Below are 27,164 nucleotides of genomic sequence, written 5' to 3'. Positions count from 1 at the left end.
ATAAACACATAAGCACTTAAACAGTTAAAAACAAACAACATACACCTATCTCAAGTATTTAATTCTGCAAATGTCATACATAAGCTAGATCAATTATTTATTAAGCTTTGGAGTGGGAGGTTCTTGTAAGCATAACAAGTTGTTAAACCCCCATTTCAGATCAGTCATTCATCTCGTGTTTCCTTTCACACTGGGTACTATTACAGGCTTCTAGGGGCACACTTCCTTTTCCCTCCATGTGTTATAACCTCCCCATGCATCTCTCTTGACTCGTTGAAAGGTCACACACTTACTTCTGATAAGGATATCTTGCTTACGTCTGTAGGATATCGCAGTCAAGGCATAGCTTTACTACCCACTACTGGAACTCCTACTCCAAATGGTTTGAGGTCTAGTTGGGACTTCTTACCGAGGAGATCCCTTGACATGTTGGCGAGTCGAGCACCATCAACAATCCCAAAGTTGGCTGCACCAGTGAAATCCTTGCTAAATTATGAGTAAAATGAGTAGAAACTCAGCTATATTCTGCCACTGTCATCTTTAGACCCCCTAAGATTCCACAATAGAATCTCTTGGGAATATTCCCTAGGAATATACCCTCCTCGTATGGTGTGCCCTCCTAGTTCCATGCACACAAGATTTTGGCTCGTCACAGTTCCATCATGTCTCGGTTCTACACCCCTTCGCTCACCGACCCTAGCCATTAGCAATTAAATAACTTAACATGCAAGAAGGCTCAAGAAAATTAGTAATAAATTATTTAATATTCTAGAAGGTAAAAGATATTACTAATTACAAACAATGAAATACTTTGATAATATTTTTTTTAATAGTGGGAAAACCTATCATAACTCGGTTGTGAAACCGGTAGTGAGGACAGTCATTTTTGTCTACGATTCGCAAATACATGTTGACTTATCATAGTTATTCAAGGAAAACCACACCACCTGAAATGACCCACTAGTGGTTTGTGTATTAAATAACCACACACCTATAATGAATGACCCATTGGTGGTCCTATCTTGAATAACCACACACCTGTAATGACATGTTAGTGTTCCTTAAGGGGGCAAGGTAGAAGTAGTTGACCCACTGGTAGCCTGTAAGGGGGCAAGGCAGTTCAGTAGTTGACCCAATGGTAGTCTGTAAGGGGGCAAGGCAGAAGCAGTTTTAGAAATACTCAAGACCTAATTGAACTGAGAGGTGCATTCTACAACCGAGTATGAGGGCAATGTGTAAGTATGTCAGGGCTTCAATAAAAATAATTTTGGCTCATATCACTTTAAACAATAAAAATAAAAATAATGAAAATAATTTTGGCTAATATCAACTTAAACAAAAATTTAAATAATCATATAAACAAAGAAATAAAAATCAATTAAAACAATAATTAAGTGAGTTCACCTCAGACTTGATGATTCGCACTCACTAGCTAGATTTGATCTTCTTCTCAGTGGTTGGATTCATGCTCACTCGGGTAAGTTTTTAACATAGAAATAAATGAATAATTTCTACAATGTGTACATGAAAGTCTATTTATCGACACTGAATTAGAGTGTTCAAAACATTTTAAAAAAATCATCACAACCCTAACCAATGTGTTTTTCTACAATTTGATGTACACTTCAGGATTTTGTGATTAAAAAGAATTTGCATTTTGTGAAATTGATTTTTTTTAAGGAAAAGGAATTGTTTGTGCTTATTTATTTCATGATGACTTCAAAAAGAATAATATTATTTGTTTAAATAATCTAATGTGTTTTTTTGCAAAGAAGCTTATTCTACAGCTCAATATGATGTGTAATGTTGTATGTGTGTCATCAAAGTTGAAATTTTGCTCTCCGTCAAAATAATATAAAAAATCTAAAAAAAAAAATTAACTATACAAAACATTTAAATAATTTTAACTCATAAAAAATTTACAGCTGAGAAAATTAGATCTCTCTAAACACATATTAGATTCATATTTAAAATAAATCTATCCTCATATATAATCCAACACAAAATTTATATTTTGATTTATAACACAATTTATCCATAGAAATTGCAACTCATTGAAACATATAAATCAGATTTTAAATGCATACTATCTTTTAACACAAAAACAATAAGCATATACAAATTTGATGGGTATTGTAGGCACATTACATTGTATGTGGTCCAAGTGAGAAGTCGTTTGGAGCAGCTAACATATATGTTTGGACGACAAGGGCTATCGTTAATGTTAGTGAGTCGTGGAATGATATAATTAAATCGAAGAGGTTGGCACATAACACCAGTTTTTTTTTTTAACCCAATTTATTCATTGAAGTTGAAGTTGTCACTGAGTTAAACAAATAAATTTGGGCCTCGAGTATGCCCTAAAACTGCTTTTGCTTGGCTAAGAACTCGTTTTCCTCGGACGCGAGGAAACAGGTTAACTGCGCAAGACCCAGAGGCATCTGGCAGGAGTGAGACCCTGCTCCCATGGGGACCACCTAAAGGGTTATTAAAAAGGTGGTGTGGTTTTCCTTGATAACAGTGATGAGTCAGCCAACAATCGCGGATAGCAACCAGAGATGACTATCCTCACTATTGGTTTGACTAACTGAGTTTGATAAATTTTTCCACCGCAAAAAAAATTAAACAAATAAATCAAAATTTAGATGTCTACTATTCTTTAATGCAAATTCAATAAGCATATACAACAATTATCACATAAAGATCTTTCGATGGGTACTACAGACACAATATAGCATGTTATTTTGTCAAGAAATTGATACAATTTTTTTTACAAAATTGACCAATAATGAATCAAGTTCACTTTAATGACTATTAATTTAATAGCCAACAAATACCTAATATGCAATCATACAAATTGATGCTTCCTTTGAGCTTCCATAAAACTATTATTACATCCACCATTAAAAGGGAATTATGCATGAACGATTTCAGTAATTATGAAAGAGCTCATACACCATGTTATATATTTTGTAGCTATTCTTTTGGAGGGTTAAATATTTTAGATTTTAGATGGACTAATGATTTTTTAGATGGAGTGTTAAATATTTAGCTCATGTTTTTGTGAAAATATTTTAGAGGGAGTGTTAATTTTTTTTTGTAGTTATACAATATTTATGGTTAATTTATATATTTGGTTTTTTTTAAGTGTTAAATATTTTTGTAATTAGGTCTATTATACACATGATAGATCCAAAGTTCAACGGATCTAGATTGGTATAATAATAAATTACTTAGTTTAATAATAAACTATTTAATATGAAAAGATTAACATTTCTAATATAAATAATAATCAATTTAGATCTATCTAACTTCAGATCTGTGATGCAAATGATAGATCCAAAGTTAAATGGATCTAAATTGGTTTAATAATAAATTATTTAATATGAAAAGACAAACATTTCTAATTATTGATAATAAAATATTTTTAATAATAAATTATACAAAATTTTCCAAATAAATTATTTTTAAAAATAAATTACTTTACTTAATATGTCAGAAAAATAATAAATTATTTTTAAAAGTAAATTACTTTGCTTAGCATGCCAAGAAAATAATAAATTACTTTACTTAATATGCCAGAAAAATAATAAATTATTTTTAAAAGTAAATTACTTTGCTTAGTATGCCCAGAAAATAATAAATTACTTTACTTAATATGCCCGACAAAAAAATTATTTTTGAAAGTAAATTACTTTACTTAATATGCCCCGCAAAAATCAATTTGAGTTAAAAGTAAATTACTTTACTTAACATGCAAAATAAATTATTTTTAAAAATAAATTACTTTACTTAATATGCCGGGCAAAATAAATTATTTTTTAATGTAAATTATTATTATTATTTTTTAAAAATAAATTATTTTACTTAATATACCAGCAAAATAAATTATTTTTACACGTAAATTACTTTACTTAATATGTCGGGCACGATATGCATCGCCATCGAGCTGCGCATGCTGCCTAGGGTCTATGCTGCGCACCAGTTCGGCTTTCTGCCCTTCGTTCATCGACCATGGCCCCCCCGGAGGCTCCACCGGAGGGGGTCGATCCCAAGCAAGCGTTCTCCAATCTGGTAAATTCATTGCCGCCTCAGCGCCCTCGTCCTGCTGTCTCAAAATTTGTCAAGAAATTAGACGGCCTTCAAGAAGTTCTTTTGCCTCCTGCCCTACCTCGCTTGGCTGCTCTTTCGCTGGCAGAAAAAGGACTCATCAGTCAGTTTACGGGCCTCTGGCCCTCCCCAAAAACCGTTCAGAGATGGGTTGAGAGAAACTGGTCTGATAAAATACAAGGGAAGATATCCATCAGATTCTGCGGGAAAGGGTACTTCACATTTCACTTTGAATCCAAAGAAGACAAGGATTTAATTTTCAGAAACGGACCCTATTTCATGGATTCCAGGGGCCTGTATCTCAACAAATGGACCCCTGATTTTGATCCTGAGCTCGATGTCCCCAGTGTTGTCCCGGTCTGGGTCCGGCTCCCTCATCTTCCCCTTCACTGCTGGGGGGATGATTCAGTCCGAGCCATTGGGAATGCAGTTGGTAAATATGTAGATCGAAGCGAGCCAAAAGACAACATGCAAGCTTGTGCCCGGATTTGTGTTGAAGTGGATCTCGGCAAAGGCCTCCCGGAAGCCATCAATCTCAAAGTGGACGACTGGAGCCATATTCAGCCGCTGGATTACGAACAGATCCTGTTCAAGTGTAAGGTATGTCACGAATACGGCCACTTTGCAAATCGATGTACTAAGCTTATTAATGTAGAAAACGGTCCTCAAGAGGAACAATGGGAAGTTGTTAAAAAAAAGAAATCAGCCTCCCTAACTAAAGGTACCTCCGAAGCTGATCCATCGACCTCTGCAGTAGGTTATCCTTCCCCCTCTTCTCCTACTCCCTCCAAATCTTCCCCCCCCGCTCCCCTCCTCCGCCTCCTTCAACTAATACCTCTCTATCCTTTCTCTCCCTGAAAACCAATCCCTTGACCCCCCCTCTCATGAAAGCCTTCCCCAAACCTCTTCGAAATCCACCCTGCCCCTGATCATCTCCTCTCAGCCCCCTTTAGATCCTCCCTTAAACAGAATCACCAGGAGCTCTTCCAAAGACCACGGAGGATCTAGTGAAACCTTCAAGAAGACTGGTCCAGGTAGGAAATCCGCCAAGCAGCATCGTGATGAGAACACGCAGAAGGATATTGCTATGGGAACTCAGACACCCATAGAATCTTTCATCCTGGGTCAGCGTGATATAGACACAGACAACAAGGAACAAGGGGGGCGAGCACCACCCCGGACATCACATTTACAATGATCAAAATACTGTCTTGGAACAGTAGGGGATTTGGGCACCCCTCCAAGATAGCAGCCCTAAGAGATCTCATTCACCAAGAGAAACCTGGAATCATTTTGCTGCAAGAAACAAAGCAAGGTCAAAGGGAAATGAACAACATTATAGAACAGCAGAATCAGTATAAAGGAAGTATCAGTGAAGCAAGAGGAGCTTCAGGAGGAATAGCCACTATCTGGAACTAGAATATATGGAACTGTAATTCGGCAACCATCAATCAACACTGGATTAAAACAGTCTTGGAAAACAACGAAGATAAGCAAATTGTAGTCATTTACAATATTTACGTACCCAATCACTATAGAGACAAGCACTGTTGTTGGAGGGATCTAAAGTCCGGCATCGATGAAGAAGGGAGTTCCAACATTATTTTGGGAGGCGATTTCAACCTTATCCTCCATGCCAACGAAAAGAGAGGTGGCAGTTTCACTTATGACCCCTATAGAACACATCTGGAAAACATCATGCAAGAATCCGATCTGGTGGACATTGTACCCAAAAACAGGCGTTACACATGGAGCAATCGCAGAATTGGCGCAGGTAATATTATGGAGAGATTAGACAGAATCTTAATCAACGTTTCGCTTCTTTCTACGTTCTCTGTTGGATACGCCAGCGTTTTGACATGCCCTGTCTCAGACCATTTCCCTGTCACGCTAACGCTGGAAAATCACAGTAATCTCGGGCCTATTCCTTTCAGGTATAGCTCCCTATGGAATGACATTCCAGCAGTGGCTGAAATCGTCCTCAGTACTTGGAGACAGCATGTCGAAGGGTCCCCTGGATTCATATGGGAGTCCAAATTAAAAAAAACCAAACAGGCAATTAAAGAATGGGCCAAATCGAGCTACAAAGAGCCTGAAGAGGTAAAAAAGGAGCTTAAAAACAACCTCAACAGCACGCAAAGAGCGATAGAGGAATTTGGTCTCTCCCAAGAAAGTAAACAATAGGAAAGTGACCTCTATTCACAATTGTGCCAAGTTAAGAGAGCAGAAGAGTTAAAATGGAGGCTAAAATCGAGGCAATTGTGGCTGCAGGGAGGAGATAGGAACTCAGCATTTTTTCATAAACAAACAACAGCCAGAAAGGTAAGGAACAGCGTAAGCTCCATAACAGATGCTGAAGGTAACAGGCAAGTAAGCCAGGATGCCATCCAGAGGACAGCAACAGAGCATTTTCGAGACCTCCTAACAGAAACTAAAGAACAGGAGGATTATACTGAGCTATTGCAACATTTGCCTGCAGGGATAAGTAAGCAAATAAATGACAGTTTAACCAGAGAGATTGATGAGGAAGAAGTCACCAGAATGGTTTGGGCCTTTCAGCCTGACAAAGCCCCAGGCCCTGATGGTTTTCCCATATGTTTTTATCAAACATTCTGGGGAATCATAAAAAAAGACCTGATAAAAATGTTAAAATGGATCCAGCGAAAGTGAAAAATAGGGGGGTACACCAACGCCACTCATATAGCCCTCATACCCAAAGAAAACCGGCGCTCTTCATTTTCCAGTTTCCGTCCTATTTCCCTTTGTAATTCCTCCTACAAAATCCTGTCCAAAGTTATCGCCTCTCGCCTCAAACCCTTCATTCCATCCCTCATTTCTGAAAATCAAGGGGGGTTCTTAGCAAACCGACATATAACTGACTCCATCCTCCTAGTTCAAGAATCCATTCACTCGAGCCAATCCAGGAAGGAGAAAGGATTTGTTCTTATAGAGTGAGGCACTCCTTTCTCTTTGCTGTCTTGAAGAAGATGGGTTTTGATGCAAGCTTCCTTAACCTCATCAAAGCCTGCATCTCCGGGCCTTGGATCACCCCTCTTGTAAATGGGAGACCAGGTGAAGCTTTCCAATCCTCTCGTGGTCTAAGACAAGGTTGCCCCCTCTCACCTTATCTTTTTATTCTAATGGCTGAATCATTTAGTAAAGGACTGGATTTTCATCGGAGGGTCGGTCTCATAACAGGAATAAAATTCGGGAACGGAGTCAAGAATATAAATCATTCTCAATTTGCAGACGATACCATGCTAATTGGAGGGGTTTCTATCACAATAGCCAGGCGTTTCAAAGTTCTACTGGATAAATTCATGGATTACTCTGGCAGTCTGGTCAATCAGCAAAAAAGTTGTATTTACGGCTGGAACACAACATCGCAGGTCCTTCATAATATTGCAGCAACATTTGGGGTCTCATATCAATATGACTGGACTCATTTCTCATATTTGGGCATTCCAGTAAGCGCAGGGCCATTGAGGGCAGAAGTCTATGACACCATAATTGATAAGATGAAAAGTAAAGTTCAGCAGTGGGGCTCAATATGGCTTAACCCAGCTGGTCGCCTCACCCTTCTGAAATCTGGTATATCCTCCTTGCCTCTATACCAATTTACTCTCCTTCAAGCCCCTGCCTCCTTCCACCACAAAATGGAAGGCATCCTCCGTCATTTCTTGTGGCAAGGAGGGAAGCAAGACAAAAAGAAGTTTAATTTGATCAGCTTGAAGCAAGTAATTCAACCCCAAGAACGAGGTGGCCTTGGCATCAGATCCCCCAGATACCTTAACTTAGCCTTTGGAGGAAAAATGGTTTGGAGATTCATAACTGGTCTTTCAGCATGGTGGAAAAGGGTATTGGAAATTAAATATCTGAATTTTCCAAGGCTGATGCTCCTCGATAAAGACATCTCCAACAAAGACTCCACCAAAATCTGGCGCTTATGAAAAAAAGCAATTCCTATAATTGCCCAAAATACTTCCAAAATTCCTAAGGGAGGAGTAAGCATCAATATTGGAATGGACAAAATCATGGGACAACAACCTATTAATATGCAAGCTGGAGTCAATCCCATCCTCTCTTTTTTGAAAGAATTGGCATCCATCATTTGGATCAGATCTCTCAGTGGGATCCTTCATCCCTACTATGGTCTGGATGGTCCTTCCCTGTTATACCCAATGATCTCAAAGATAGTTTGTCAGCTCTCCAATCTCACTTGCATAGCATAGCCCCTGTCAAAAAGAATACCTCAGATGGATTCAGTTGGGACCCTTCTGGATCTGCTTACACCATTAAGGTTTCCCATCAATTCCTCTGCAATAGCAATCATCCCATGCCAATCTGGAATCATTGGAAGGTTGTTTGGAAGTCGGAGGCCCTTCCAAAAATCAAATTTTTTATATGGACTCTTCTCAAAGGTAAAACTCTTACTGCCGAAAACTTGCAAAAGCGTGGAATTATCGGCCCCTCTCGCTGTCCCAACTGCTTGGCTGCTGAGGAATCCATCCACCACCTTTTTATTGATTGCCCCTTTGCTATTGAATGCTGGGGAAACCTGTCTCAGAACAATCAGACTCCGTGGACCAGCCAAGACAACATAGGAGAAATTCTGCATAAGTGGAAAAAGAATTACCCCTGGCAGTGAAGGAAGAATAGCATTGCGAAGAGGGTTTGGGATATTCTACCTTACACCATGTTATGGAATATTTGGTTGGCCCGCAATCGAAAAGTTTTTAAGGACAAGGGTTCGAATACCAGAAGTCTATGCAGCAAAGCAAAGAGTCTCGCCCTTGAAACCATATCAGCTAAGAACCAGAGGACTGTAGATATCACCGAGCTCAGTGTGGAAGAACGAATCTTTATTGGTCACTTGTTGGACAAAAACAACAGCAGGCAGGTAGGTAGCACTGCTCACAACAGGGAAAATGTTGTTCCTCATAATTGGAAAATCAGACTCAAAGAAAATGAGTTTGTTGCCTGGATCCAAAATTGCAACAGGTACTGTCTTTTTTTCGACAGAGCTTGAAAGTCAAACCCTGGGGTTGCAGGGGCCGAAGGAGTGATACTTAATGCTAATGGAGACATTGTCTTATCATATGAATGGGGCCTTGGCCACATTTCCAACAATAGGGCAGAAGCACTGGCCCTATACCAGGGACTTATTCAACTTGGGAAGCTTGGTACTGATGCAGCCTTCATCTTCGGAGATTCGACAGTGGTTATTAGTTCAATGGTCCAGAAGAAAGACTCCATAAATGTGTTTCTCCAACAGATTTTAAGTCGCTGCCACATTCTAGCTCAACCTATGGTAGATCTACGCTTTCATCACATTCTGCGCAGCTTAAACAAAAATGCTGACAAACAGGCCAACAAGGCATGCGCCAGACCTCAGGGTTGTCTAGTTTGCAATGGAGTTGAGACCTATCACCATTTGCCATGACTGTGGAAAGCTTTTCCCTCATTCAGCTTTGCAACAAGCTCGTAAGTCCTAATATGATAGAAGATCCGATGAAATATAAATCTCTCACTGTGACCAAGACAGACAGAGGGATCGGGCGCACTCAGGTAATTCATTTGCACGAGATTTCAGTTATTCGACTGTCCCTTTTCTCGCATCAGACTCTCCCTCACCCGATCCCCTGTTTCAGTTCCTTCTCTCCCTTATTTTTGCCTTTTCCCCTTTCGATTCATCCGAACACCTGGTTCCTGTGGGCCTGTCTAATTCTTATGTCTCTTGAATCCCCGTCCTCTGGAACTTTTGGACGCCTCCTCTTCAACGATCCTCCCTCCGGGCCGCATATGCCACTTGCATCGCTCAAAGAACAGAGCCCCACGACAGCACTCCCGGACTCTTTTTATCAGGATCTGTTATCAACTATTTCATTGACGCGGCTCAGACAGGCACTACAAACAGAGGTATCATACTTCTCTACATCTTTTGGCGCAGATCAGGAAGACATTTCAAACAGGCACATCAGACTTCTATCCACATATCATAGTCAGGCACATCATCCTTTTCACTATTGATAGATAACGTTTTGCAAATGTCGTCTTTTAGCGCTCCAATTTGTCAGGATATATTCTAGCTTAATTTTTATTTGAAAGCCCAAGTGGCGGGAACCTGGAGGACGCTGTTGTTGTAAATCCTTCTTTCCCAGCGTCATTCGGCGAACAACTATGTACTATAGGGAAACAGTTTCCATCTCCCTCTTTTTTCGAAAAGCAATATAGCAACCGATGATGTTAAAAAATATATATATACCGGGCACCAGGCAAAATAAATTATTTTTAAAAGTAAATTACTCTACTTAATATGCCTGCCAAATTAAATTATTTTTAAAAATAAATTACTTTACTTAATATACCGCGCAAAATAAATTACTTTTTAAAGTAAATTATTATTATTATTATTAAAAATAAATTACTTTACTTAATATACTGGCAAAATAAATTATTTTTACATGTAAATTACTTTACTTAATATACTGGGCACCGGGTAAAATAAATTATTTTTAAAAATAAATTACTTTACTTAATATGCCTGCGAAAATAAATTACTTTACTTAATATACCTACCAAAATAAATTATTTTTGAAAGTAAATTATTACTATTATTTTTAAAAATAAATTACTTTACTTAATATACCGGCAAAATAAATTATTTTTAAAAATAGATTACTTTACTTAATATACCGAGCACCGAGCAAAATAAATTATTTTTAAGAAGAAATTACTTTACATATTAAGTAGAGTACTTTACTTAATATACCGAGCACCGAGCAAAATAAATTATTTTTAAGAAGAAATTACTTTACATATTAAGTAGATTACTTTACTTAATATACCGAGCACCGAGCAAAATAAATTATTTTTAAGAAGAAATTACTTTACATATTATAAATTATTTTTAAAAGTAAATTACTTAATATACCGAGCACCAAGCAAAATAAATTATTTTTTAAAAAAAATTATGGCTGGCAATTGCGCTAGAAGGAGGGCTTGAACCTCCGACCTTGTGGTTAACAGCCACACGCTCTAACCAACTGAGCTATTCCAGCACTTCGAATTGATATTTGGAAGTATTTATTATCCAGTATTTACTGCTTTTAAAGAAGGAATATCCCAGCTAGTGACTTGATGCTGAAGCGGGAAAAGTGACGTTTCCCCAAATTTTAAACGCTATGGATGTGCGCTCCTCAAAATAGATTCATCGTGCAATTCTCTCTCAGGAACCGCATTTCTTCTTGTTAATCAATCAATAGGTACTGGATCTCTCAAATCATTTGGATGGATGACCCGGTGTAATCTCTTAAATTTTTTGGGCGTGAGATTTTAGTTGTAGATAAAGGTTTTGTGGAAAATTTTGAGGTGAAATTTTGATTTCTATTATTTAAACTGGTTTTTTTGACTATATGGATTCAACACTCCGAAAAATCTTAAAGTACTTCTATTGTGCAAAGGTTACCCATCAAACTTGTGATTTCAACTAATTTTTGCTAAATTTTAAAAAAATTAAACCAAAAAAACCCATAAAAAAACTTTAAAAAATAAAAACAACTCATTTCCAAACCCGCCTGTATGTCTGTGCAGTTTTGATTTTTTACAGAACACCAGGAGCAATTTCGGCTATTTCTTGTATGGACCATTCATTCTCTCCGACCTGTCACATGGAAATTAGTGGACACCTCACTGCACAGATGAACATAAACTGGAAACAGAGGACAAGTAATAGGAGTGTTCCAATATTGACCAGGACTAAGATGCCTTAGAGCTGTTTTAGGTTAAAATTTTCAATTTTTTGATATGATATTTTGGATAAGATTAGTACATTCCCTGGGCAATTCCTTTCCTGAAACTTAACCTTATTGTACAGGATTCCTATGTAGATTTTGTTCTCTAAATGAATAGAAAGACAACTTTTTTGGTTGAAAAAAAATGCAAAGCAAAAGATTACCTGAAATGAATAGAAAAGTACAGAAATTTTCTTTGGAAGAAAAGATACAATGCAGAAGAGTACCTGGTAAGAACAAGTCTTTGTCTCCTCTAAAATAACGGTGAGTCTATAAAGCATATACCAATGATTATTGTTTTGCTCCTAAGGTGTGGGATGCTACTAAAACTATGACAAGTGATAAAGATCATTAGGTTGGAAAAGGAGTTTAAAAAAAATTCATTAGAAAATTAATGTAACTCATCTTAAATCTCTCTACTTGTATATTCTATTGCTTTTTTTAATTATCAGCAAATGTGTATATTGGGTTCTACCATTTTTCATTTTCTTGAGAGGGAATTTGGTTAGTAATAGAGTTATATTGAAAGTGTTTTTTAAATGAATTGGGTTATTAAAATAAGAATGTTTGTTGATTTGTTTTTGTTTTTGATTAATTAATTATTAGTTAAGCATTTTAGAGTAACTTTAAGTTATATAGTGTGATTGGCATATGTATTTTTTTTAGAAAATATTAGATTATTTTTACTTATGATTAAGTTGGGAATGGGGACTAACAAGTAAGTAGAGTTGCATATTATTATTAGATATTTTGACTAGTATAGTTTAGGATCAAGTTTTTCTTGATATGTAAATTTATGATGAGTATTATTATTATTATTATTTTCTAATTTTAAGGTCATTGTCAAGTCAGACACCAAATTCGTGTATGAGATTCCTTGTTTATGGGACAAGGGACCCACCTCTGCACATTGATTTGACTGTTAAGTCTACAAAGGCATACATACTCTACTCCCCTCTGGTTTCGAACCTGTGACCTCTTAGGAGGAAACACATGCTCTTAACCATTAGGCACACTCAAGTTGTATTACTTGGTGGTGGGTTAGAAAAAGGGCATATTGAGAAATTGAAACATTAACCTTCATGCATTGGTAGAGCAAGTAAGAAGTTTATTAATTGTATTGAATTTTTTCAAGTGCTCTCATTAAAACAAAATATACTAGCAATGAAAAAGGGATAACGAATTGATTTGGTTTGTTGAGACTAGAGGCCCATTCTCAACCCTGTGTGAAAGGGATGTGTAAATATGTTTGTGCTTAACTTGGAGTTGATACATGACCATATAATTTCATGTAAAGTCGTTAGAAGTAAAAAAAAAAAAAAAAATGAGTAAGATGTTTATAACTTATATTTTTCAAAAATATTTTAGCACATTATTTAAATAAATTATTTGAAGATCTATGTTAATTAACTTATGTGAATATTAATTTCATATATATCTATATATAGAAAAAAAATGTTAAAATATTTTAAGTTGTATTTAACAAAATATCCAATGTAGGTTATGAATAAAATATTTTAATATGAATTAATGTTGACGTATACTTAAAAATATATAGCATTGAAGAATAAAATTTAAACAATGAAAAATTACACTTTTTTGCACTCTAAAATAAGTTTGCACTTGAAGAAATTCGATCCCTCTCGGTTCATGTTAGATCTGTGCTTAAGATGGATATATGCTAATTGGAGATACCTTAGTTCAAGAATAGTGTTTCCAATCCCAATCCCATTCCCACTACACAAGTTTTTGCATGTTTGATGGGTGCTTTTATATATTTTTGGATAGATTACCAAAAGTCTAGTAACAAAAGGATTTTTATATATTGCATGGATTTCTTGTATGGACATATATAGTTTTATATTGTATGTCATTTATTATATCATAGTTTTAATAGCATGATGGTTTTTTAAGATATAGGGTTTAGTGTCAACATTTTGAGTTGGAAAGGAATTTTGCAATGCTCCATATTTTGATTTTCAATAGCTAAATTAGCTAAATTATATTATGACTTATCTTGTTATTCTTTAATTGTTATCTATTCAACCCAATCAAATTGATAGAACTATATTTATGAGGACATGTGAACCACATATATATATATATATATATATATATATATAATATTATGAGTTTTATTGTTTTTTCTATTAAGGATGATAATTATTTGATTTCCTATAAGCATACAAATTTAAAAGGAAAGTTTGATATGCTGGCACTAATTCAATTTATATTGTGAATGGATGGATGTTGTGGTGGAAATGGTAATTAAACATAATTGCTTACTTTAAATTCCAATACATATCATTATTAATAGCATGGAAGTGGTTATATGATTATGTATATTGGTAAACTAATCTATAGGTTAATGGGTTAAGATATAGCCAAAAAAAACTATGGCACTAAACTAGCATTGATGTTCTAGACATTAAAAATATAATGGTATGCATTGGAGCATTATTTAGTGATTTAATGATTAGTTCCAAACATTGCTATGATATGTAGGCAAGTGTGGGTTTTACAAGAAGCATGGTTGCCCAATCTGGTTTTTCGATGGCGTATTTTTAAGAAGAACAACATTAGCATAATATGATCAATTATGATGTGTTGACCCTATGTTTATCAAGAATGTTGGAAGTATTTTCCGCCATTTATCCTCCAAAAACTTGGAGTGATGGGAAGGTCATGTTAAGTCATGCTCACTTAGACATGGGATGGTGACTACTAGTTATCTGCAAGGGAAGCTAGATTGACATAAACAACATTTCCACTTACAAGTTATCATTGGAATTAGGTCAATATAGTCAATGCTCTATCATATTACACCAAAGGAAATGATAAGATGTGGAAGATGGAAGTAGGTTAAAGAGGAAGGATGATTCAAATTAGTCGAGGATGTTGTTTGGGTATTAGATGTACCATTCTTATTGCATTGCTTCAAGCTAACACATATAATACACTTGCTTTGATTCAATTTCAATGATTTAAGTCTCATGATGATCAATATTGATCAATTATTATAATTCAATTACTAAAGCTTACTAAGTGATGCATTTACTTGATTTATTGGCATGCATGCTTGGTTGTCAGTATATAAGGATTACACATAAGAGGCGGTGGTGCATGCAAAAAAATACACTTCTTGTGTACACTAATACAATATCTTGATATATTAATTACTAAGATAGGTTATTAACTAATTAACTAATTAATTAATGGTTTAATGATATGGAAATTAAATTCCTTAAATAAATATCTAGTAGCATTAAGTACCCTCCTTAAATTTAATAACTAGTTGGTATGATGAATTAGATGGATACAGTGGGTTGCCATGAATTTCAAGATACTTTGTCGAATTTCATTTATAAGTTAACATGAGAATAAAGAATTTTCATTCTATTTTATTGTTATTTTTAGTAATATATTTATTATTTTATTGTGAATATTTTTTCCCCTAAAATTTAGAAGGAGAAGTTGATGCCCTATTAATGGAGATGGTTGAGGAGACTTTGGGAAATGTGTATGGGAATATAATAATAGAGAAGAGGATTGAATGCTTAAGGGAGGTTGAGGGGTTGTGGAATTTTGGAATATAAAACTTCTCTTTAACTATGACAAACTTGGAGCTGTTGAATTAGATTGAGATAATTGGGATCTACGCACTTAACTACTAGATGAATAATTAACTAATTTCATACTAGATGGATGAAAATTATTTCTCTTGGAGCTTTAGACATGGAGGAAAGAAACCCAAAATATCCTGGAGTTCTAGGTAGTTAGATAAGTTGTTCCTAGTTATCAAGAAGGATTAAATCCAGTCTAGGAAAAGCAAAATATGAATGTATTGGACTGCAAAAAAAAAACAAAGTCTAAGGTATTTATGGTGGCACTTAATTGTTAGATGAATCGTTAACTAATTGCATAAGGATGGATGACAATTGTTTTTCTTGGAGCTTTATGCATGAAGGGATAAGAAACCCCAGGTTTCCTAGAATTAGATCGTCAGATAAGTTGTTCCTCGTTAGTATGGAGGATTAAAACTAATCTAGGAAAAGCCAAGCATGAATGTGTTGGACTGCAAAAATCAAATAAAGTCTAAGGTATTTATGCCATTTTCCTCCTATTAACCACAAATTTCAGCTCTTTAACTTTAAATAAATTATTGGAAATATTATCAATATCTTCTCAATATAAATTCAAATTAAATGTTACAGATGAATTTGTTGTTGTAAGTTATTCATGATAGCTACTTTAGTGAGTTTTTAAGGCCTAAATTATACATTTATATTAACTAAACCATAAAATTCTGCATTTGAGTTTGTGCTATAAATTTCATATTCAAAAGGATGAATTAAATAGTGCACAATGAATAACACTAAGATAGATAGTTGAAATTAATAACACTCATTAAGATCTGATAAGTTGGTTTGACCCACGAAAATTGAACCTTGGATCACATGGTTTACATTACTTCATAACACGATGATCACTAATTGAGCCACCCCCCATGGGCTAAATGTGCAATAAAATCATGAAAAAAAATGGGGTCTAGATAAAATCAGGAAAATTGTGATAAAATTGCAAGATATGTGAAAAAATCATTAGACCACGAGGAAAGACACTTTAAGACAAGATTTTTGGTGTTTTTCAACTCATTTTGCAAACAAAAAGAAGGGTCTAAGAGCAAAGGAAGAGGAAATTGATTTTGCTTGAGCCGAGGAGGAGGACATTATATTTCTTTGTCATCACCATGTTTTTTATAGTGGTGATTGATTTTCCTTGGTCGTGGATGAACTTGTGGGTGTGGGCACCTATTTCTACCATTTTTTTTAAGATTTTTCATGGGGTTTCCTTTACCCATTAGTTTTCCTTCATCTTGCTAAGCAGAGACTATGTTTTATTTTACATCATCAATTTATTATGGAGTGGGGAGGGTTTCCCAAATTCTTGCAATTGGCAATGTATTTGCAGGTGTATATGTCTCGCTTCTTCTTCTTTTTAAACAAATTTTTTATAGCCTTTTTATTTTATTTTTTTTATTTTTTTTTCAATGTGGTTCACGGGCACTCAATGAGTGGCCGCTACGTCCACGTAGAGAAGCGGGGCAGTTCCACCCGAAGGGATCTGCCGGTCGGCCATATCAGGCCTAACCCCGAGGGCGTCGAGGAGATTTGACCCCGTGACCTCCCAACTGGGAAAGTGCTTAGCAACGGGAACTCGACCATTTGAGCTATCACTTGGGGCTTTTATAGCCTTTTTATGCCTATCATTTTTCCCTCTTTTTCTTTAAATTTTTATTGGACTATAAGAGATATATCATGTATATATCATTTAGATTTGTATTTTTGGTGCAGTTTTCTGTATTTTGATTCTAAGATTGTTGATTTTAATTTTTTTCAAAAAATAATTTGCCCTAAATTTAAATATTTACATTGAAGTCTAAAAATGTTGATAAATTTGGACCCTATGTGGAAATATGGGGAAACTGAGGGGCTTTTAAATAAATAAACTTTACATTGCAAGTTGTGTGGAAAGCATATGACAAGGGCAATATCCCACTTGAAATTCCACCTTGCATAAACTCTTATACATGATATAGAACTTTGCCTATAAACAAGTATGGAATAATTTGCATTGCCACCAAAGCACTACTAGTTAAGGATGCAACCAAAAAGAAGAGATAAGGTATGAGAAGTCAAGTTGAAGGGAGAGGAGTAGGAGGAAGAAGTGAGATTGGTTCTTTACCATCACCTTCCACAAAGGCAAGCCCTTCATCGACCTCATCTTATTTTGGTCTTAGAACCACACTTGGTGTACAACTTTCTATCAGGTTAGTGCTTAAAAGAAAGGAGAAGGAAGAAGTTGACAAATTGGTGGGTAATTGTTTTCTATGGGTTGAAATTCCTTTCAACGTTTCCATGAAAAATCCATTCTACTAACCCATGTTTGATGTTGCTGTTATTGTTGGCCCATGGTACAAATCCCCTTACTATAATGAGTTGAGAGGGAATATTCTTCAAAATGAAAAGGTTGATTGCACTACTAGACTAGAGGAGTTTAAGGCATCAAGGAAACACATTGGATACACTATGATGTCAAATGTTGGACTTTTTGTAAGGATAGGACCCTTCTGTTGACGGTGCTAGACCCGCCAACATGTAAGGGGATCTCTCTAGTAAGAAGTCCCAATTAGACCTCAAACTGTTTGGTGTAGGAGTCCCAGCAGTGGATCGTAAAGCAATGCCTTGACCGCGATGTCGCACAAAGGCAAGTAGGATAACTCTGTCGGTAACAAGGGTGTGACCGTTGCAGTGGGTCAAAGAAGGTGTATGATATTTTCTAACATGGGTGGGTTGAGATGAGGGTGAAGGTGAGTTCCAGGTTGAAAGGGATTAGTCCCACCTCGGTTAGGAACATACAACACATAGGACATACATAGCTTACGGCGAAGCAATCCACACGGATGTGGCAGTCACAACATACAAGGTAAGATAACACTCATGGATCTGTCTGAACAAGTGCAACAGTTATTACAGCGAGCTTCATATGAAAGGTTTGTCTGATGTCCGGCAGAGCAGTCGACATGGACGGGACAGCATTAACAACATATACAACACATTTCCATTAATAGATTATGCATTACAACAAATGAAACAGTTCATATGTAGAACACAGGTTAAAGCAACATGCATTACAAGTGTTAAAGATAAGTCTTACAATAGATACAATACATGTGTAAAAACTTGTTGGCTCTTATTATATAAAGAAGTGTAAGTTCCAATCATACAATACATCCATGTAAACCCGCTAGCCCCAATAGTGGAATGTTACAGCCACATCCGTCTACTCCTCCAAAGAGATGAACTAGCTTCATGGAGTGGATAAGCCAAGGTGCGTTACAATATTGTCCAAGCTCTTTCCAAGATAGTCTTATCAGAAGCTTGGTTGACCAAAATCCCTTACAATGAGTTATGAGGGACTATTTATAGCAAAGAGTGGGGTGACCCTTGATCCCCTTTGTGACCATTCAACTACCCTCATGACTCTTCACCTACTCTATGACTGTTACATCCAACTATTTACACTTGACATGACTCAACATTACAATGCATATGTACTCATGTGAAACAACATGGATTAAGCAAGCCTTGCAAGACATCATTGACACTCGGTCTGTTGTGATGAGATCAACTCTTTGGCATGCTTATGATGGTGAAGGTGGTGATTTGATGCCAAGCTTGGTCGCCCGTGATGGTGTACATGCACCTCATGGTGACATTTTATTGAAGCGAACTCTTGCCTTTGTTGCAACCAGTGCATTGGTTCGGCTCCTTCATCCAACTCGTCTGCTACATGCACATGGTCTTCTCGGGTGCGGCTAAACCGAAAACACACTGATGCATAGTGTTCATGCTAATCTTCAAGTGCGTGTTGGCAGTCATGCACATCAGCTTGTCGAAGTACATGTTTAGCTCCAGTTGGACTTGCTTCTTGCCTTCACCTTGGTGAGTGTGTTGAATGGGTTGGATTGCATGCGTGCACACAATGACATGCATGTTGTTGAATCCCTTGCATACGATCAACAACACTATTCACCATGTGTTCTCCGTGTCAGCTGCTGGGATGGATCTTTAACTTGTACGGGCTTAGTTTCATCTGTGAGTGCACATTGCGCCCACTAATCTTCTTGTTCCTGCTACAACTCATTCGTCTGTTTGTATAGCTTCATATTCTTCTTGAGTTTTTGCTTCAGCACATGCAACTCCTTCTCTGTTCCATTCTCTCTCTTCGCGCAATCTTCATGTTGCGTCATCACCTCATAGCCTGAGTCTCCAAAGTTGCTTTCGTTATCAGTGGATCCGCTTGATCTTGCAACTTCTTTCTGCCTATGTGTTGTCAACAACCTTCCTCTTGCATTCATTACATCTGCTGCATTCGTTGCATTCGTTGTGTTCGGTATGTTGCCTTCAGCTATTGTTCATGATGTCGCTTGTTTTGATATCTTGATGTTCTTGTATACAAACAACTTGATATCTTCATGAGTAGGCAAGCTCATAGACATTTGATCGACTGCATCTCCAGGTGTGCTATGAACGGTGTCTTCAAATTTGCTCTCTTGGAAACCATTTGTACCTGCACTGCTGAGAGGCAGATGAACAACTGTAATACCTGGAGACATGGTGATACTCATTGCAAGAAATCTATCAGTCAGAAACCAAAATGAACTTGAGAATTTACTTGCAACATACCTGTGTGACTGATCATGAAGGTTGCACAATTTCGGCCAGGAGGTTGGGAGATCAACTGCCAAGAATACACAAAGCACAGTCTGGGCTGCTGGGAGATTGACTGACTGTTGGAAATACACAATGCACAGTCCAACCTGGCTACTAACTGTTGGGATTGTGCAATCCGCAATCTCAGCTAGCAATGGCTGCAGGCTTAGTGACTGCATTGCGCAATTTTCTTGACCATAGTCACTGTCCCTCAGGATTGCACAAAGCAGGCATGGGGAATAGTTGTTGGGCAAAAATGTGCATTTCTGGAGAGGAAGGCAGAGACTTCCCTCTCAGAATTTCACAATGTTGTCTTGCTGGGGCTCTTGGTGAGGCAAAGTTTGGGCCGAGGTTGGCCAGACTTGTCGACGGGCAACTGAAAGTGATTGAGAGTGTGAACTCATGATGATACTGAGTGTAAGAATAAGTGAATGATAGATTCAGAAAATGAAACAACATGCATGTGGGTGAGGCGAGTCACCGAATCAGCAACCGTTCGCAAAAAAAAGTTTCATGCATTCGACAATAGTGAGATGTTGACGAAAACTGAAACGGTGCTAGGAGAAGCTAATATACATGTAAACGACAGCAAGCATTCAAATAAAACAAACAAACAGTACTCATACAAGCGAAAACACAAAAAGCGACAGAAATGCAACACAAGGCATGGGAACCCGGCTTACCCGAATATAGTTGAGATGAATGTGTCAACTACCCCCTAGATGTGATGCGAGATGTCAGAGCTACAAGGTTGATGTGAGGAATGAGCTCTGCAGCATCCGGTTGATGAGTTTTTATAACATCGAGGTTGTGACGCGCATGCGACAAATTTAGGGAAAGTGACACTTGGTGGGAGGTTTCTGAACTGATCCTTACATGTAACCTCCAACTACTAAAAATATATCCTTGAAACAAGGGATGCCTTTACATGTTGCCTTGGGAGAAGTAGCCCATGCATGTCAGTTAGTTTTGCTCGGTCCCGGAGGGAACCGGTCAACTCAGCTACACATGCAAGAGACTGCTCGATTGCTGGAAGGAAATGCACATTTCTGGCTAGGAGCTGGGCTAGCTGCCCAGGAGGTTTGCACAATTTCTGGGCAGAGCAGCTGATTGCTACCCAGATTTGTACAAACTCTGGGTTGAACAACCCTACTGGGGAAAATTGTGCAATTCCTATTGGGAGTGTTGACTGGCAAGATTACACAATCTTGGAGCCTAGCAGGCTAGCAGACTGGATTGTGCAATTTCTGGAGAGAAGGTTGGTTGCCCTCCAGACATGCGCAATTTTCTTGGGGAAGATGCTTAGCCTATAGCTAGACCAAGTCCAGGTGAACAACCTGTAAGGGGAATGCATGAAGTTGTGATCAACAGGCTACCTTTGTGTAAGCAAAACACTAAAGCTTGTGAACTTGACGAAGCAAGGTAAGCTGCTTTGAAAATTGGAAGGGAGGCTCCAAAACGAAGCTAAGGAAAACATTTGAAGGGTGGTTGCAGCCTCTAAAACACTTAGTGACACACTGGTAGAACTACATCTCTTTGAATGGACCATTTTCATGAAAAGCAAGTCTAACACCTCCGAAAGTATTGTTCAGTTCTTAGTTCGTCTTGGCTTCACACTAGCTTGATTGTAAGATGTAGCATTTACCGATCTCTTGGTCTATTGACACACATTCCAAGCCAAGGCAACACAATTGTTTCGATTAGGGTTGAGGGGTATATTGGTGCACAAGCACTATAGTTGTCGGAGTCTTAGTTTCATCTCTGGTATTGCTCTACTACTAGTAGGCCTAGACAGTACCCCAACAGAGTCACATAGGAACACAAGAATGGATCCACTGCCAGCGAGCCTGGTCAGTACCCCGACGAAGTTACTTGCATCACCTCTATGCTCATAAGCCTTTCTCTTCTTTTGCCTTATTCATTTTTCAATGTTTTCAAACTTTTATTTTCATTTTTTTTCATTTTTGTAACTGTGCATAGCACTTATTCATTTCAAAGGTGGAAGAGGGATCCCGACTTATTGAGAGCAGAAGAGGTTTTTCTAGCAGAGAATTATTTTATTTACACCTCTGACGTGTCTGTTAATGTTTTCCCCCTCACCTTACTCTACTTGACTGATTTGACAAGGGTTAAACCAAAAACAACTGACTAGAGTAGGTGACACTAGTTAGCGTGCAAGCATTGTGTTTTCACCAATGTTCACTTCGAACAGTGCGTATTTTCCATCGACGTATCATGGACTGAAAGTAAGAAGTTCTTCATACAAAGGCAGGATGATAGATAACCAAGTAGCAATAACAGCACAAGGCCTCTTGTACTTTACCCACCTTGCTTCAAGAGTCATACATGGTTTCATGCGAAACTATCCTATAAAATGAAACAAGCGAACTAACAAACAAAAAAGAAAAGCAAGAGTGGAAGCAAGAGCGAAAGCAAAGCAAGTAAGAAAACAAGCAAGCAGACAAACAAACAAACAAAGCAAGTAAGAAAACAAGCATGCAAGAAAACTGACTAAAAGCAAACACTACTCCTACTCCTACGCTAATAGTGCATGGGTTGTCTCACGTGAAGTGATACTTCCAATGCATCCACCGGCGCATCGATTGACCCATGTTGGTGAAGGCATGGTTTTCAAACAAGGCAGTTGTGTGAACCAGCGAATAAGAAAGATGTAACAATGAAGACAAATGCACTCCGAGCTTGCAAGTGACAATAGAACAGAGATGAGTGAGAGTGCATGACATGCATTATGTGGTGTTGTTATGATGTTGTGCTACACTACATGCAGATGTTGAGTGTATGCATTCTCTTGACTGTGACATGCAAGCAAATGTGAGAAAGATATACCACTTTTGTTGTACATGTGTGCTTGCTGTGTAAGATTCCTCCAAAGCATGAGCGATGGGATCGTGTAGTTCGAGTGGAGGAAGTGAACTCTAGGTGTTTGGTTGATCTTCAATGCAAAGCAGAGAGTGATTAGGAGCCTTGAGTGTTTCAACAATTTCCTGACCGACAGTGAAACCAACCTTAGGACAGCGAGGGCCTGACATAACCATCAGCTTGGACTGAAGTTCCTCGACAGTCTGGGGGGTTTCGACTTTGTTGACAGATAGATCATTGTAGAATGTCTTAGATAGATGAATAATGGTTTAATAAACATTGTTATCGAATGAGGAGGTGAATAGATCACGAAAACCAAGATTAGAAAATTAGAGATGCTTATCGACATTCTCATGATTCAATGAATCGGGCAGAGGGGTAGATGAGGAGCAAAGATGTTCACCCTCTGTGTTTTCAAGAAAGGTAAATGATAGATTGAACAGATTTTCCGAGGAATATGTGTCCTCTCTGCACTGTAATGACAGACTGACATCTGAGATGTCCTGTGAATGACTGGAAGTAGAAGCATCCGGAAATGAGTTTTCATAGGAGAAATCAGCAGTGGTATAATCACAAGGGATGTCAAGATGAAGCGGGTGAGGTACGGCTAGAAGAGAGTCGTCCTTCACCGTGGTGATCCGAATTGGATCCTAAAGAACTCTCTAAGTTTTCATAACTCTATAAAATTCATGCCAAAGTTTCAAAGACTTACAAAGGTCGAGCTTATCAGAAATATCCTTAAACAATTGTAATTTGTGAGCAGCACCAAGCAACGAGGACCCTCGGTCAAGCGCGCCAACCATTGGCCCATGGTAATGCGCGCTACCACGAAACAGCAAAACAGGAAGCCTTTTTGAGAAACAGGGGAGGTTTCTGATATGCGATTGACAAGTCGCTAATCGCATATTGCCGGGAAAACCCCTCAGAGAAGAAAAAACCTCGAGCGACCCGGACCTGAAAAGTCAAAAACAATAAAAAATTCGCTGATTCCATCAGAGGCGAGTCCCACACGAAAACCGGCAGGATATCAAAAGGGCTTCAAGCGGTAAGCAGTTTCAACCGAGTCCCACCCGATGCCACACAATGGGTGCCAAGCATCTGGCAGAAGAGAGAGAAAACCGCTCGCTTCAGACAGGTAAACGTCATGCAACTTATCCGCTCGATATGGACAGAGACCGTAGGATAGGGAGGCTCCAGATCGACGACGGATATGCGATCCAATGGATGACCAGATTCAATAGGGTAAACAGGCCGAGTTGTATAAAGGTTTGAAGTCCGACATGAACGATGAGTTGGTAGAGGAATCATGTTCGCAGACAATCTGGGAGTTAAACAGAAATAAATACTGTTCAAACATTTCCAAGAGAATTGACACTCAGTTCGTTATGAAACAAGTGGCCACCTCCCTGTAAGGCATTACACAGTGATGATGAGGCAGAACAGAGGAATTCAAACAAACAGAGGCAGGAGAATCAGAACACCGGGAAGCGGAAATGAACATTCAGACAGCAAATTGGCTTTAAAGCCACGAAATAATGAAGAAGCAGAAAAGGGGAGAGTTAGTCAAGGCAGAAATCCAAGAGCAGAGAACAGAGAGAAGAAGCCGAGCTGACCTGAGGGTAGCATTGAGCCAGACAGAGCCAGAGAGATTCAAAGATTCTGTGTACTCCAGAGAAGGCTTGAGAGGTTCAAGCAAACTCCTTTGTATATAGTCTGTCTTGTATGAGTCCCAGATTGGGCTCATACTATTGTGACCAATAGAGGTTGAATTTTAGTAAGGAGAGTCTGTGTACTCCAGAGACTTGGGGGATCCAAGTCCAGTCCTACTGATTTATATCTATTGAGTGAGACTCAAATTGAGCTCACTGTTGTAAAACTCTGCTTTGAAAACATAATAGAGAGGCCACCACTAAAGGCTGGACCAGGAGACGTAGCCCAGGAGCATTGGGTGAACTCCTTATTAAACTTGTTGTGTTTACATGTTTGCCTGTTATGTTTTCTCTAAATGCTTTAGTGCCTATGTATTTCGCAATCTTATCGATCAGTTGCATAAAGTAACATAGGCACAGCCATGCACATGAGTCTGTAGTACCTTTAATTCTTTGTCCTGGATAAATTCCAGATCAAGTGGTATCAGAGCTCTAAGTTACTAAGGTTAGACAAGCTTGTGCTGGATTTTGTTGTTGAATGCTAACTAGATCAAAGCTTAAATTAGGAGAAGGAGAGTTGGTTGAAACTAACCCTGAAATTGGAAGAGTCTATCCTAAGAGGAAAATGTCAGAAGAAAGTCCCTTGGAATCAGACCCTCAGTTCATGGATAGTTTCATGACCATGAGAGCCATGGTAGAGGAAATGTATAGAGAATTTAAGAAAGGTAGAGAGGAAGATTCATCAAACTCCAAATGAGATAAAGGAGTAGAAGAATCTCTCCTCCATGACCACTCTAAAGGCAAAGGGAAAGAAGAAAAACTTCCCACACCTCCTAGTAGCCCTGAAAACAAAAAGAAGACATCTTTGATTAAATTAGATGTTAAATTTGATTTACCGATATATGATGGAGAGTTGAATGCAGAGAAGCTGGATAATTGGATTAGACAGATTGATGTTTATTGCAGAGTGCAGAGCATTGATTCAGATAGTAGTAAGATTTAGCTGGCCAGCCTATGCCTTGGAGGCACTGCCTTGGTATGGTGGGAAGGCAGGACACAAGCTGACATGAAGAAGCATGGTAAAATTCTTTCTGTCTGGAGTGAATTTGTTTCTGCAATTAAAAAGCAATTCTATCCACTAGCCTATATGCAGCAAGCCATGATGAGCTGGCAAACTCTTCGACAATTAAAAGGGCAAAGTGTACAAAGTTACACCCAAGAATTTAGGAAAAGAGCTTTGATTCTAGGAATTTCTTTAGACTCACCTGAAACTTTGTTGAAGTATATAGGTGGTCTACACAGCTACTTAAGGCACACTATTCTCATGTTTAATCCCACTAGCATAGATGAGGTATCTGTTCAAGCTACACATCTAGAGGCTAGAGGTAAGAATGTGAACCCAGAAGTTGGGGGATCATCAAAACCCACTGCAAGCAAGAATAAGGAGAAAAGAAAACAGAAATGGAAAGAGAGGAAGACAAATACTGTACAAAAGACCAAATCTTCATGCACTCACTGTAAGAAGGATGGGCATGATGATGAACACTGTTGGATTCTACATCCAAAGCTGAAACCCAAGAAGTACGATGGCAAGAAGAAGAAGACTACTGCAGCTATTCAAAAGGATTTGGGGTCAGACTCAGGAGATGAAACAACAATTGCAGCCACAGGTATAAAAGGTAAAAATTCTGAAGCATCTACTAGTAATTCTGCACAATCTACTGATAATGAAGAAAATGAGAGGAAAAGACATGAGCTTTTTCATATTAGAGTTGTTTCCAAGCATCAAAAGATTGATACTTTGTTTGATAGTGGCTCACAAGTAAATTTAATTTTTGAAGCAATTGTAAAGAAGTTGGGATTACTAACCACACCTCACAAAAATCCATATCCATTAGGTTGGTTATGTGATAAAGCACAGCTACAAGTGACTAGACAATGTAAACTTAGGTTTTCTTTTGGGTCAACATTTGTAGATGAGGTTGAGTTAGATATTGTTCCCTTGGATATATGTGGAATTGTTTTAGGAAGTCCTTACTTGTATGATAGAAAAGCTATTTTCTATAGAGATGAAAACAAGTATCAACTCGTTAAAGATGGAATCAAATATATTGTAAGAGCTCATAAACTCAAGGATAATTATACTCTCATAAACTCAGGGCAGATGAAAAGAATTGTAAATTCATGCAAACAATTTTTATTGATGGTTGTAAAGGAAAAGAAACCTGATAAAACCAATGTATTTGAGGGTTGTAATGCTAAATAGCAAGCTGATTTAGAAAAATTTGTTTCATAATATGATATACTATTTCAAGAACCTAAAGGTCTGCCACCCAAAAATGAAATAGTACATGACATTAATTTGCAGCAAGATGCTCCATTGCCTAACATCGGAATGTACAGGTTGTCCACTTTAGAGAATGCAAAAATAAAGAAGCAGGTACAGGAGCTGCTCG

At 37.8% G+C, this 27,164-nt stretch overlaps 2 protein-coding genes and 1 non-coding gene across 3 annotated transcripts in view; 2 read left to right on the top strand and 1 right to left on the bottom strand.

The window, feature by feature from the left end:
- Positions 1–5,808: 5,808 nt before the first annotated feature.
- Positions 5,809–6,780, top strand: LOC149160157 (uncharacterized). Its single transcript, XM_089434524.1, has 2 exons — positions 5,809–6,210; positions 6,382–6,780. Exons 1-2 carry the CDS (start codon positions 5,809–5,811, stop codon positions 6,778–6,780), a joined length of 801 nt encoding a protein of 266 aa, XP_089290650.1.
- A 470-nt stretch (positions 6,781–7,250) lies between these two features.
- The window catches only part of LOC149160155 (uncharacterized), a 48,309-nt gene continuing 28,395 nt past the window's right edge, over positions 7,251–27,164 (top strand). The window contains exon 1 of the mRNA XM_089434523.1: positions 7,251–7,701. Coding sequence (XP_089290649.1) covers positions 7,251–7,701 — 451 coding nt within the window. The remainder of the gene's footprint in view (positions 7,702–27,164) is intronic.
- On the bottom strand, positions 11,098–11,171 carry TRNAN-GUU (transfer RNA asparagine (anticodon GUU)). Its single transcript has one exon. It is a non-coding gene; the product is annotated as a tRNA-Asn (tRNA).

Source organism: Pinus tabuliformis, chromosome 5_2 (assembly GCF_031772625.1).
Source record: "Pinus tabuliformis cultivar Carrire ecotype Pingquan chromosome 5_2, CPIR1, whole genome shotgun sequence".
Lineage (NCBI taxonomy): Eukaryota > Viridiplantae > Streptophyta > Pinopsida > Pinales > Pinaceae > Pinus > Pinus tabuliformis.
This window is presented reverse-complemented; position numbering and strand designations above follow the sequence as displayed.

Coding starts and splice junctions, on each gene's coding strand:
- LOC149160157 (XM_089434524.1), top strand. CDS start 5,809: ATGCAAGAATCCGATCTGGTGGACATTGTACCCAAAAACAGGCGTTAC. Junction 6,211..6,381: donor GCTACAAAGAGCCTGAAGAG/GTAAAAAAGGAG, acceptor TTGTGGCTGCAG/GGAGGAGATAGGAACTCAGC.